Source organism: Liolophura sinensis, chromosome 3 (assembly GCF_032854445.1).
Source record: "Liolophura sinensis isolate JHLJ2023 chromosome 3, CUHK_Ljap_v2, whole genome shotgun sequence".
In the NCBI taxonomy this organism is placed as follows: Eukaryota; Metazoa; Mollusca; class Polyplacophora; order Chitonida; family Chitonidae; genus Liolophura; species Liolophura sinensis.
In genome coordinates, this window is record NC_088297.1 from 11,217,861 (window position 1) to 11,232,623 (window position 14,763).

The window sequence follows — 14,763 nt, forward strand, 5'->3', positions numbered from 1 at the left end:
TAGTGAGCCAGTCTGGAAAATATCCTTTAAACTCTATTAGTGAGTTGTTCTGGATAATATCCTTAAAGCTCTAGGCAGTCTATATGAGCCAAATCCTCAAAGTCCAATTACTGAGCCCGTCTGTATAAGAACAACATGCTCAAAGTTCGATTAGTGAGTAAACCTGTATGCACATTATCATTACAGCTCGTCTGGTGAGCCGGTGTGTAAAATTGAAGTGAACAATATCTAAGAGTAGTAATCTTCACCAATACTCGTGTTCATAGACGAATAACCCGTCTTGTAATTTATCTAATAAATAAAAGAGACCCAACGCTAAAGTGTATAGCACTTCATAAGTTATATAAGAATATCAGTATAAGAAATTTTGTTGTATGTTGGGACTCTTTCAGGCTGACCATGAAGACCGTGCTTCGTAAAAATGGGAATTGGTATTCGAGTTCGTAGACTAGGATCGATATGGGTTCCTCAGCATGGAAAAATTCATGGAGTTCCCCAATCAGCTTATCAAACGTGGGAAGGTGGACTTTTGCCAAAAGTCTACAAAAGCCACTGGGTTTGCCCAACTTCAAATCGTCCAGTAGAACAACAGACGATTGGTCGGGATGATTGGATTAAAGGATATCAAGTAGTCAGCAAATCGAAATGGTTTCCCAGCCCCGTCTAAAGCTTTCTTTGACACCATGGAATGGTGTCAAATTGCGAATGGGGACGATCTCATCTCACTGGAGGAATGGAGGAAGTATTTATCAGTTACAGGGAACAAACGATAAGGAGTTCATCCGCAACACGTTCGCCAAGATGGACGAAAACGGAGACGGTGAAATATCTAGGGAGGGATTTCAACACGCTCTTTACTGGTTCACCAACACGTCATGCGTGACTGTTGTCAGCCGTTTGTCCCCAAAGCCAGACAGTGACAGTGACTGTATCCATTAAAAGGTGAACATGAATTATTAATGAAGTCAAAGTCAAGACATAATTACGTGCCGATGGCATGAAAATTTATTGTACAAAAATGATGCTTTTGAAGAATGGGACATTGCATTAAAATCATACTGAGTGACGGTTGAAAAATTGACAAATTAACTAGTTCCATTTTACAGGTCTAGAAACTAGACAGTTCACAATGAATAGACGTTAACGTTCTATGATGCTTTTGGGAATGAATTCTTAGGATACAATCTATCTTGTTTCTGTTAAAACAGAATTTCTAAGAACGGACACTTAAATCAATCAGACATAACGGATTTCCCAGAAATTCGGGGGCAGACACAACCATGTTTTGTTTTTTTCAATAAGCTGTCCCTCATAAAACCAGGGATTATAGTACTTCTGTATTGAACAGGAAATCTGTCGCTGGTTTTCAGTGCAGTGAGATAAATCCTAAAACGCCTAGAGCCCCGAATACAATATTACTTCCCTGAAGACGTGCTTTAGTATACCTCAGCTGCCATAAGTTTTTACAGTAAGACATTTAAAAAAAAAAAACAAATGTATGTACTCTGTGAACGCATATGGTTCAACTGTGTTATATGACAATTTCTGTGTGCTTTTGACGACTCAATACTGAAGAATTGGAGCTCTTGCCCTATTTTTCACGACACCAACTATGGAAATTAAGAAAATATCACGGTATCCTTGAACACCTAAGGATATCTGAATATGGTCATTGTCTTGCCTTTAAAATAGTAGCAGTACACAGAAAAAAAACTGGGCTTTTAAGTTCTTGTACAAGAATATTGAAACTAATGGCAGTGACACGCCATCCCAGTCGTAACAGAATAATCCATCTCTCAGAGACAGTCAAGTTTCAGTACGGTTTGTAACAGCACAGGGAACACACGCAGTATAACAAACAATTTACAATGATAAATGATCAGCTATAGATGGTCTGAGAATGCCGATGACTATCGCTATGTACAGTGGGATATAATAGAGGATGAATATTCTGCAAGGTAGAAATAACATGAAATAGCACATATGGGGATATGCATGTGTTCCCAACGTAACAATGACTTCTGTAAACACCATCAGAGAAAACAAACATGAACAGCTAAATATTATTTCACAAGGGGGGTAACTCTGAAATGTCCACAAGCCAGCTCGAACATAAACCCAGGTTATGTTGTGGACCAGTTCCAATGCTATGGCGGACGTTGGGCTTAACCCCCCTACAGTATGTGACAGCAACAATGAGTCCGGTGATTGAGTGTGGCTACACGGCCGTGCCAAATTTGGGACCTTTTGTGAGAAGAATGTCCCCAAAAGGTTCATCCTGCTGTAAATGCAACACTTGTAGCTTCTTGAGAGTGAGAAGCGTGTAGAACTTGGAGCACACTTGCTTCCGATTATGTCTGCGCGTCAAGTCCTTAAAACTCTGCACATCATTGTACCTAAATGCAGTTTCCAGTGCCATTTGCATCTGCTGTGAGCGTTTATTGAGACGCCTCTCCTCTTGCTCTTCGGTCTCAGGCATTGCGTCTGTGACATCTGGCTCCAAATCCTCGAATGCCTAAGAGTGAAGAGAACAGAAAATGATCAGGACTACTGGGCATATTAAGTGATGCATAAAGAGCGATAAAAACTGCAAAATGTATTTATCAAATATAATAGCATACCTATCAATTCAGTCAACATGATTTCCCAAGGATCCCACTGCCGCAATTTATGGAATATTATTGATGTAGAGAATACCATAATTGTATCAAAAACGGCCAGTTTCACAGGCGGGTTAAACGATTGAAATTTTCTTTCCACTAAACTGACCAGTCTATATTTTAATAATGTACAGGGCTGAACCAATTTCAAAGTGTAGTCTGAACCTCCACCCAACTGAACTCCTTCCACTCTGATATGAATATATGTATTGTGCTGCCCATCAAACAAAATTTTATCTATCTGATGTTGTTTAACTACTTGTTTATTTTGACAAGTAATTGTACACCAGAGGTAATACTCCCATCTTGTGCCATTTAGCACACATATCGTCTAGGGATCACCTTCACAATTCTCTGTCGAAATGGACTTGACTGTTTTCATAAATGAAGTAGTCTAGGCTAAAAGCAATCGGACCAACAAATAACAACAAGTTTTGAAATCTTGCGCAAATTGGGTCCAGGTTTTTGTTAATGGTGAAAATCGATGTACATTTACTTACAGGCGCGACTGAGGGAGGTGCCACAGAGGGAGGAGCGACTGACGGAGGGGCTACAGAAAAGGGTGCAATTGAGGGAGGCTCATCATCCAGGTACTTGGGTCCCATGTCAATAGGCTCCAGGACACTGGGTTCTGCAGGCAGGTCCACCAGGCCCTCGCCTATGTTGCTGGTGGTCAGCAGATCTGTCGTGTTCAGGGAAGGTTCTTCTACAGGGAGCGGCTGTGCTGGCTCTTGACGCGGCGTTTCGACTTCCCGTACAGAGCGGTTACTCCTCCGTGACTGTCTGGAAACGTCTGCGATAGATGGCTCCTCAATCAATGTGCTCTGGTCCTGTGCAGGTAAGCCCAGCTCATCTGTGAAAATGCAAGTATTCATTTCTTCGTAACACTGTCTCAAAACTAAAAAAAAAAAAAAAAAAACAAGTGGCGCAAGAGAGAAGAGAAGACAAAACGGCAGAAAATTTAAGACCACAGAAAATTTGTTTTTACTGAAGTATGGTCAGCAGAATTTAAATAATGTCTCAATGATGCCCTTATGAAGGTTTTCACTTATCTACAGGAGATGTAGGTGTAGCCTACGACTGCAGACGTCAAAGTACATAGAAGGTGTCATTGTGTACACAACATGAAGATGATTACTTGCCCTATCAGACACTAGACTTGCTAGTGTAAATGGAATATGCTACTCACCTTGCATGGTTTGTTCAGCTCTAGGAAGTTCTGGAGATTCAAAGTCTGGCCTATCCTCCTCGAAAACAGTCGCCTCTTCCTTCATTGGTTTTGTCACAAGGTTCCTTCCATAAAGCTGACAAACGAAACATAGAAATTCAAAAATAAGCATCAGTGTCCGGGTCATATGCACATTGCCAAGAATTCATCAAGTGCAACCTTCTCTATCTCATCCATATTATTTCTGTCAGAATACAGTGTCTCAAAGCCATCCCCTTGATAAACCTATGGCTAACCTTATTTTGTACAGGCCAGCTAAAAAAAAGCTAACCTTTATGTGAAATACAGTATACTTCACTTATCAATTTGTTCCAGATTTAAAGTAGCTCCTAGGACAAAATGACACATTTTACCTTGCATGCTGCCTTAGAGTTGATTGGTCTTCCAGGAAGAGCGAAGAGTTTTTCCACACCACCTGTCTCTTTCCAGTGCATCAGCTTCTTGGTTGGAGGAGCCAGGTCTAGTGTGGTAACAATGTCTGTGGTGTCAGACAGCTGCATCTTCATGGACTCACTGGGGATACCCTTCTGGTCATCCACAATCAGCTTTCTCTTCCGTTTCCCTTTCTTTTCAGCACCTACAATATCAACCCCTTTTCACTTGAAATTACTGACGATTATGTGGGGAAATGTTGGACACTGGCCTACATGTATGCACTCAACATCATCAACTGTCACTAAAGTGTTGCAACTGGAAAACTCTAAGAGAGGTGAAATTTGCACATACTCCTGGTATGTTAAATTTCTTCTGGTTTTTTGCTGTTGTGGTAGTTTATGGAAATATGATTATGGGATTTTTTAATAGTTGTCCCTGTGGCAAGTGGTTCAAAAAAGTTAATTCAGGCTTCTGGCTGTATCTACTGCAGATTCTTTATGTTTTTCAGACAGGTAAAATGAAAATGTACAGCAATTCTTCGTACTCTACACGACACAAAAGACCAAGTAAATCTTTTATTATTGCACATATTAAGCTGTCCATCTTTAGTTTGGAGACAAACCTTGAACACTTGTGACATCGATAGGCTCTAGGGCAAACTCCTCTGCTTCATTATGAACAAGAGTTGTCTGCTCATGGGCAGGTGGAGCTGCTGCAGCTGCACCAGCAGCTGGTTCTGGTCTGGGTGCTGATTCGGCCTGCCCATCCGCCGCAGGGAATACACTGTCTTTGGTTACTGAAAAAAAAAAAATGCACACAAATCAATGACTATTTACTTTATTTCAATGGCTCGAAACTTCTGCAGAAATTTCAACATGGTAGCTAAATTTAGTCATCACACCCCTAAAACTGTAAGGCTAGCTACTTTGGCTTATGCAAACCCTATCTAAAAGATTATTTTTCTCTGAAGTATGATAAAAATGTAAATACCAGAAACAGTCACTACTACTGATCTTGGGAAATCCACTTCTTCAGTGTTTTCTACTTCAAATACGGGGTTTAAACCAGCACATTTTCTGTAAGAAGTGTATGTATTTGGGGCAGTATTATGTACATCCCATTAATTCCAGTAAACAGCAACTTACCAGGTTCTGTGCTGCCTGATGTACCCTGGGCTTCTACTTCTGGGGGCATGGATACTTCGGCCAATGGAGGGTCCTCAAACAGACCTCCAGCATCCATGAAATTACCACCTGTCAGAACAAAGCAGTGATTACATTGGGTTCAGCTCAAAGTGGAAGCAAATACATCTTTCTGGTTTAGTTCCATAGACACTAACCACTTGACAGGCTTCTTCAATTTGTGTGTGAGAGCATGTTTTGATCTAGTTTTAATATGACATTTTACACACGTTCTCCATTTGGCCGCTTACTAACATTTATATACATGTACATGTATCAAAAACAGTTATGCTGCAATCTTGCCAGACAGGCTTCTAACTTCTCAATCTCACTAGATCTAGCTGTTATACTGACTTCTCAATATATCTGATACAACACTTATCCCCACAACAGTATGCTATTCTTTAATCTCATTCTCACTTTACACATCTAGCACTGAGTACCAAAGTTTTGATGTCTCTATCTGAACATGGGTTAGCAACTTATCACACTGACTGGAAGCAAGTGTTACCTTAAAACTTGTACGCGAAATGTCACTGAATGGAGAGGCTACAAGACCTGAATTTAGTGAGACTGTATGAACAGGGCCAAAATTAAAATGTGATACTTGGTGCCATGTCAATTCTTACTCAACTAAATGCAAGGTTATAACTCACCAAAGAACTCGTGATCTACATCTCCACCAAAGTTGTCATCGTCGTCGTCATCATCATCATCTGCACCACCTACCCCATCAAGAAAATTCAACAATGTTAGTTATCAACAGAACAAGAAAACAACACAACTGAGTCAACAGGGTTAGTGCTACATACTTACCTTGATTTTTTTTTTTTTTTTGATTGGTGTTTTACGCCGTACTCAAGAATATTTCACTTATACGACGGCGGCCAGCATTATGGTGGGTGGAAACCGGGCATGGCCCGGGGGAAACCCACGACCATCCGCAGGTTGCTGACAGACCTTCTCACGTACGGCCGGAGAGGAAGCCAGCATGAGCTGGACTTGAACTCACAGCGACCGCATTGGTGAGAGACTCCTGGGTCATTACGCTGCGCTAGCGCTTTAACCGACTGAGCCACGGAGGCCCCATACTTACCTTGATGAACTGGACACAAAACTACACTGCCGTGCAGGAGAAGTATATATGTGCAAGATTTTCAACTGTCTATTAATAATTTGTGGGCATGGAACTGATGACCAGAAAAAAAGTCTGAAAATTCTACAGAAAATCTGAAAATACCCCAATCTACCTCTCAATTACATTAGCAATCACCTGTTCTGACAACATTAGCTGCTTTTGTTTTTTTTTAATTTTAAACAAAAAAGTCTGAAATCAGCCAATTGGAGGAAAATCCCCATGCTTGATTTTGGTACAATTTTATTTTATGCAGATGCCTGCTTTTCAGATTTCACTCTCTGTAATGTGCATTTAAATACTAGTATAGCTTATGTTTCAAAATATGGGGCATACCATGCATCAGTAATTGGTATTAGTAACCTTCTGTAGCCTTGGTAACTACCAGAGCGGGTAAATTTAGTATTGCTACAATAAGTGCGATTGAAATGCTATGAGCAACAAGTTCCTACTTCTTGCATTTATGAGTGCTACTCCCTTCATGTATTTGTGTTTTGTTTTTTAAATTAAGGGATTCAGTGAGATTGGAGGTTCATCACCTGAGAACTGAAAGCTTTCAAGCTACACAAGCTTAATCAGAAGTGCCACACTTGAAAAATAAAGCCAACAAAAAAAAAAACAAAAAGAAAAAGAAAAGAACAAGAAATTCTGTAAGTGTTAGAAGAATTTAAAACAGATGCAGGGGTTAGTAACCTTACCTGTCCATAATAAAATGCACAAGCAATGCCCTCTCTACATGATTTCACACTGCAGTTACGTTGTCAGTGCAAACATTTTAGTACAACACACAAGAACAATCGAAACATACTATACTCATCCAAAGAAATCTTTCTGTCACTACATCATCATTTGGAACATTTGTTAATGGAATCAATTAACAAATGGATGATTATAAATAAATGGTTGAACAATTTAAAACTACGTTTGGCATCTTTTACACTAACTTAGTTGAAAATGACAATCAAGAGCACTCACCGACAAACCCATCATCCACAGCTCCTCCAAAACCATCATCCATAACAGGTGGTGGCAAGTCTACGTCCATGGGCTTCTCCAGACTCGATTCCAAGGACTTGTCATCTTTATCTCCAAGCTGTATGCTGGGAGGCTCAGGAGATTTGTACAACGAGTCGTCCATGTGCGACACATCTCGTAAGATTTCTCGGTCATCAAATCCTACGTCACCTGCAACCGACAATATCAGAGGTCAGCGCAAACTAAAAATGTTGACGTACCCAACTGGCAGTCCAAGCACCAAATACAGTCCTTCAGGTGGACAGGTCTTAAAACGCACTCCGGTACACCACTGCAACCTCCTAAACTTTTTTGTCAAAGCATACCTTCACCAATACCTGATCACGCTTTTAGGCGATTCTGTTACCTTTACAGAATGAAAACATGCACTGCATTTACAACCATCACAACCGGTGTGCTTATTTACATTCACACAACACAAAAGATAAATTGTGAAGAGATTTACTTGAACAGTATAGTTACTTAAGTCAATGCTTGTGTCCCAGCTGGAATATGCAGACACTTAACATATATACTGATTTTGGATGAGAAAAGGTAAATGTAAAAATATCATTCACTTAATCAAACTGGAAAATGCGATGCAGACAAACAGGCTACAATTATAAAAAAAGTCCTCGTAATTCTTTTTGCATTCAAAATTTTTGTCAAGCATTAGTCATTTGAAATCTCTTATTCTTATTGATGGGATATAAAACATCTTCAACACTGCTGACCTAAATTATGCAGGCTGTTTTCTAAAAGCATTATGTTAATCAAAGCAAGCAAAGACGACTTGGGTTAAAGTCAGTGAAATAACAAAAGAGAAATACAAAGTTCAGGGGAAGGCATACAGTAGATCACAGACTAAAAGGGGGACTAAAGATTCTAGTGACTCAAGAGCAAAGACTTTATGAAATGTTCACAATAAATGAAATAAACTTAGCAACTAATTTTAATAATCATGTATAATATCAATAGTCATGCATGAACCAACACCTGTTCCTCTGATCCATACACACACGGTACGTAATTTGAAGCCACAAGGTTTGCACAAACTGACTAGGCATCTAAAAGAATGTTTATTCAAAAAGTTAATCTACACAATTCAATATGAACAGAACTGTATGCAGATTAACATGTTAACATAGCAGTTAATTTTGCCTCTGACTGTCAAAAACCCACAGGTTAGCAAAGTGTTTGGTCCATATTTACATACTGTATGGAAAAGTTCTATACTTGTAGTTAATCAGAAGAGGTCTTCATATAGCGACCAAAGCAGGAATAAGGCAGGCAGACATGCACACACTGTTAAGACTGCAGGTGATAAAGCGCCGACTACAAGCAAACACAAAATTCCAATTGGAGTCAGCAGCTGACGACAGCTACAAACACAAAAGGCTTCTCAAAATATTTTCCATCCCACTCCGTTTCTCGCAACACTCGATTTAAACCACATCGTTCATATACTTCAACAAAAAAAACACTTATTTGTGAGAAAAGAAGCTGCCAATACTGGGGTCATTTAATAAATTTTCAACCGACACTCCACCATACAGTTGAAATTTCAAAAAAAATTCAGAGGCCCAGCAGTGAACAGCTGTCAATGTTACATCTCCACAAACTTGATTCCTGAAGTAGCTAGCTTATGCGTTTAAACTTGTTTTTATTTTTAGCCGTATTTATGAAAAATGATTAAATAATAGGCAAAAAGCAGCTCTTTCTATTTAAACTGTACCTATGAATTCCCAGGAGTTCAAATTCTGTTTCAAAACTACTGATAACAATTACTCTTTGCATTATTACTATTCTTTAATGAAGCAAAATTGTGCTTGTTTTTCATAGGTATATCATCTAATTGTTGACTCCAATTGGAAAACTTATGCACTAACTGAGAGTTTAGAAGGGTGTTTTTGACGGGAGAACTGAGCCAATGCTGATGTGAGACATTCATCAACCGTTTGCTTCCACACAGAAAAAAAAAAAAAATGACCCCAGACATGGCAGACTTCTTACCACGGAGAGATCCCGAGACTGAACACTGTGGAGATGCCCAATTGGAACTCATTTCGTCATCAGACTCCACTTCGCTCCAGTTGCCTGGATCACTCTCCAGTCCTATACCACTGTCCACCTTTTCCAAATATGGCTTATCCTGTTTATCACTTTTGTTGCTGCTACAAGTTCTACCATTATCACAGATAAAATTATTGTTTTGAACGTCTTTGTGTTTCTGTTTGTTTCCTTTGGAACAGAATTTATCGAACGTCCTTTCGAGACAGTGCACAAAAACAGCTTCCCAATCTATGGGAACAACTGTAGTCCTATAGCCATATATAAAATAGAATATTTCTTCATCATCAACTTCACCACCGAAGTCTTTAATCCCTGAATCACCTAGAGGTGGAGATGGAGAAAAATACCAGCAGTCATACAGTTCACGCATGTCATTATGTAGAAGTATCTCAGCCTCTAAACATTATTTTAGAACTGTGTAACAACTGCTACACAAAGTTCTGTCATGCTCTTCCATGACCATATTAAAGTCTTACAACTTTCTCAAATTCTGCTTTGTGCAGACTAGACGCATGGGCTCAGTTCGCAAGGTTTCCACTTGATAAACTCGTAGAAAGTTTTATCACTTGGACATCATTATCACTAATGAGAACCATTTTCACGGATTTTAAATCGAATAGGAGTTGATGGGTATGGTGGTCAAACATCAGCTTATCACCTTTACTGGATATGACCATGTCACAATACCATAACATTTTGAAACTTGACTGGACGGTGCTTGTGCATCCACACTTGTAAATAAATATTTAATTATTACTAGTCCACACAAACTCAGCTTGATCTTCATCGATGTTTCTGAGTGCTTTCTAGCGTGAAATTCAGAGGCTGGGAGTAATCAGGGAGAGAATTTGAAGATAATAACTTCTTCAGATGATATGGCTAATAGTTTTGTCACAGCCCAAATAGTGATAAACTATGTGGAAACAGTAATTAAACCATTAACCATAAACAGCTGAAGAATAGTTTATCCCAAAAATTCACTCAACACAAATAAGGTTAGGAGAAGACACAGAATATATGGACAAACTTTGAGAGTTGATGTTTTTGGTTTTGCCTCAAATGGAGTTAAAGCTGCTGGTGGTATCAAGGAAAATATGCAAGAACCTACCAAATCCGTCATCCCCAACAAGAGTTATATTTCCCAAGTCCTCCCGCATCGTAATCTCTTCAGGACGACTCTGGTTGACAGCAAACTGGGCTTGAACATCTATATCACTGCAATTTACACAAAACAAGCAAGAAATCCATTAAACATTTATTAATATAGAAAAGACACTATAGAGTGTTCTTACAGCTTGACTAACAACCTTATTACCACACCAAAGCAAAATGGTGATACTAATAATTTTATCTGATCCATCTTTCCATAAAATATAGGTCTTGCTTATTTCCTAACCCAGTCCTCCACGTTACACTATCTGCCTCACCAGACTTAAAATACAACTATTCTCTCACAACTTCTTTTTGATTTTGCCGAGCATTATTATAAATACCAAGTCAAATAACTACTTTATAACATCACTGGTCATCACTAAAATGTGGCCATTTTAATTATCACAGTAGGTGTAACCTATACTAGGCCTTTTCAATAACGGCAAATTTAAAGTTACACTTCCACGAACTGAAGCATTGGCAAATAAAGTTAGCTATATTTTTGAAAGTTTCTTTAAGCAGAAGACAGCCAAGTTATCTGTTGGTTACTAAAAGGTACAAGGACAACATATTACTAGCATGATACACAATTCATTTCCAGTTATTCAGAAATGTATGTGTAAATAAACCTACAACAAAGCTCTGTTTGCTAACAATTTTCTCAAGACAAGGGGCGATCTGAAATATCTTCTGATGGATTATCATTCACTGTTCTGATGATTATAGCACTGCCAACTCCGGTAAATCAGACTAAGCCTCTGGAAAACTGTTCAGCACATGTACTTACTTCAAGTCTGCCAGTGTGGTGTCAAAATCATGGAAGTTCTCCTGCAATGTGATAGCTGTAACAGCAGCCTCTCTATTCTCCTCTGGAAGGTCCACCACACCAGGCCTAAAGGCCATCTTGATTTTGACGAAGGCTTCATTGCAATCTGCTAGCAGGTATTTGGCCTTACGTGAATATATTCTGACAACACCCAGCAAGAGATGACCAGAGGTTCTCAGAGCTAGTTTCACCTGAAGTAATGAAATTCAGAAAATAAGACATGAGCCAACTGCAGTCCAATAATATTTCTAACATGACAAGTCATGGGGATAGAAAAAGACACCATCAACACCTGTCTGATATAAAATTGCAGGGGAGTACAATTACTGCACATTGATACATGGAAAATGAATGAAGACACAAACAAGGTTGAATTAAATGTTTGATTTCAAATACTTGACGAACTTGTATGCTCTGGTGTGTCCAAATTTTCCTTTATCTACCAACTGATTTAACTGAAAACTCTAGGAAGCTACACCTCAGTCTTAACTAGGTCACCCAAACTATTAGTTCTGAACCTTTTGGCCAATGGTTAGACACTTTGAAAATCCTGAATTAATTCCCTAAAAATCAGCTGATAATTCTCATCCCTGTTCTATTGCTCACATCATCTCCTTTGCTCTGGCACTTTATTTGTCAAGATGTGTTTCATGTATTTGAACTCAGCTTGAATTTCCCATAAATGATGCCAGTCAGCCTTTATGGGAGTGGCATAGCGTTCTGGTCAATTTGTGTATGTCTAGCCCCGAAAGACTCCAACTCTTTTTCTTATATTGGCCTAGCGTTGTTGTACTCAATAAAGGTTCAGGTCGACTGTCTTTGTTATCAAACAGGTCTCGCGCAAATGAGAAACAGCATTCTAATGACCTGCCTTCCGCACAGCCACCATATGTCCCTAATCGATTTAGATTAGATTTATTTTAGCCATGAACGGTTCCACGCTGTACGCCCCTCGACAAATGCCGCCAACTTCCCACTAAATCTATTCTAAATCAATGGGTGTGGAAAGCAGGTCTTCAGGTTGGTGTCTTTTCTTTGCGCAAGGCTTGTTCAATAACAAAGACAAAAAAAGATTAACATTGTCGAGACTCAGATGATGCTAGGCCAGTACAAAAAAAAATGAGTTGAAATCTTTCAGGGATAGTGTTTGAGTTTCACGGGGATCAGGTCAAAACGCCCTCTAAACGCCAGGGGTCCAACGTGTGTGCAGTCAACGGTCTACAACAACAATACTGTTCAGACAGCGAGCACCCTGTACGAATCTCTGTAAGTCTAGGTATTTCTGGAAGTAGGTGACAAATATCAGTAGGTCTAACTGTGTAATCTTTGTCAGAAATATCAAATATTCCCTGTTCATTTCTCTGTACAACATCAATCATATTCACATACAATCAGTTTACAAACTCTGAAGTCCAGAAAGAAATAAAGAAATAAATTAAAAATGTGTACTTTACCATAGCATTTATCAGCCGTACATACAGAATCCATACCATAGGATCAACGGCATACATGGAAGCCAATGCCACTATCTTTAACATACATTATATATAGAGGGCGTTCTGACTGTAATTCATTTGATGCATATATTTATATGTTATATTCAAGCTGGCAGTCAGTCTTGTATTATTCATTACTTGTATTAATTTCAAATATGTTAAAGTGTGTAAAGAGAATGTTTTGCCATCTGACAGTAGACCCATTATAGTTATGTCCAAAAAATATTTTGGAATTTCCTTTCAATGGGACTGTCAACTTATGCGGAATTTCAGAAAACTGCCCACACGCCACCAAACTTCATTTGTTTCACATATCTGTTTGAATAACCAATATTTATTACCTAAGAAATTTTGTTCTTACAACACTTTACCTTTGGCTGGAGGATTGCATCCACACTGCTGTCAATGTTTGTTTCAAAGACATGTGCTTTTGTCAGCTTTTTGTCCCAGTGAGCAGCAAGCCATATTCGGGCCAAGGGCCCCTTCTTACTAAGCACAAAATGTGCATAAAACATTGTGAATTCTCACTGTCCCAGACCTGTGAAAATATAAGATACAGTCGTTAAATGATTGGATGACCATTAGCATTATTTCATATAGGAAGGTAAGGAAGGTAATGAAGGTGTACCAGGAAAGGAAGCGTATCCATAATAAAATAAAAATATATAGGCCTATTTATATACATTTGTCATTAAAAAAAAAGAAAAAAGAGCCGACTTTCATCTAATTCCAACAAAAAAAAAAACAATTCTTAGAATGAACAGTATCATTCGCCAATGAATTAAATGACTACACAAAATTGTACGCCTGAAAAAAGAGGGCGGTCAGTGCTGACACGCAGGTGTTGGATCATCGAAGACTCCATGTTGTTGTTGTTATTCAAATCACATTTCACCCGGTGGAATAACCCGCTTTTGTGTATACAGAACAAGTAGATTTGCGTGTACCGGGAACCCAAATCACTATATAAACCATCAAGAGACATCAGAGTAAAAATAAGCCGAAACATTAATCAAAGTAGTTTACATTTAGTACGGTACGGCGGCCTGATCGCGGTAATTTCTTTGAGAAGAGCTGGGATTAGAAAGCTGCAACGTCAAATGATTATGTGGGTCAACTTGATATCATATTCAAACCCATTTCCTGCAAAATTCCAACAATACTCACCGCCAATATATGACCTGTTTGATGTTAAATTACATAATCTTTAAATACTGCATAAATCGCCAATATGTATGTCTTTCACGTGCCACAAAATGAGTGAAAATTTCCTGCGAAATCCATCGTCCGCATCTCACAAGCTCACAAAATGGCGTCACATACGCTTCCCGCTCAAACAAGCTGTTCAAACCAGACCACCGCACTACATTTTCCTACCGCATAAAAATGTAGTTTCCACAATGAACAACAGATATCCTGGCCATTATTTTCAAGAATCGCACAATTGTTTGAAAATATATACGTATATTACATAAGTAGCTATCTTTCATTTACAATATGTAGAATATGGTAACTGCGGATGAAGATGGGTGGTAGGTCTGCCAAGTGCCCTCATGAATATTAATTAGGTTAGTATTTATTCATAATCCGCACCATGGATCACTGCATGGAACACATTCCTTT

The 14,763-nt window shown here is 38.9% G+C and overlaps 1 protein-coding gene across 4 annotated transcripts; it reads right to left on the reverse strand.

The window, feature by feature from the left end:
* Nucleotides 1–979: 979 nt before the first annotated feature.
* On the reverse strand, nt 980–14,452 carry LOC135463649 (double-strand-break repair protein rad21 homolog). Of its 4 annotated transcripts, XM_064741011.1 has the most exons (13): nt 14,308–14,452; nt 13,512–13,678; nt 11,606–11,835; nt 10,775–10,881; nt 9,607–9,987; nt 7,555–7,764; nt 6,101–6,169; nt 5,409–5,516; nt 4,886–5,059; nt 4,242–4,465; nt 3,850–3,964; nt 3,161–3,513; nt 980–2,515 (listed from the first exon to the last, which is right to left on the reverse strand). In XM_064741011.1, exons 2-13 carry the CDS (start codon nt 13,653–13,655, stop codon nt 2,219–2,221), a joined length of 2,412 nt encoding a protein of 803 aa, XP_064597081.1. In that variant the 5' UTR covers nt 13,656–13,678; nt 14,308–14,452; the 3' UTR covers nt 980–2,218. The 4 variants fall into 4 exon arrangements, with proteins under 4 accessions (XP_064597081.1, XP_064597083.1, XP_064597082.1 ...); XM_064741013.1 differs by lacking the exon at nt 9,607–9,987; XM_064741012.1 differs by lacking the exon at nt 6,101–6,169.
* Between the last annotated feature and the right edge of the window lie 311 nt (nt 14,453–14,763).

Coding starts and splice junctions, on each gene's coding strand:
- LOC135463649 (XM_064741011.1), bottom strand. CDS start 13,655: ATGTTTTATGCACATTTTGTGCTTAGTAAGAAGGGGCCCTTGGCCCGA. Junction 11,836..13,511: donor ATGCAATCCTCCAGCCAAAG/GTAAAGTGTTGT, acceptor TCATTACTTCAG/GTGAAACTAGCTCTGAGAAC. Junction 5,060..5,408: donor ATCAGGCAGCACAGAACCTG/GTAAGTTGCTGT, acceptor TTTTTTTTTCAG/TAACCAAAGACAGTGTATTC.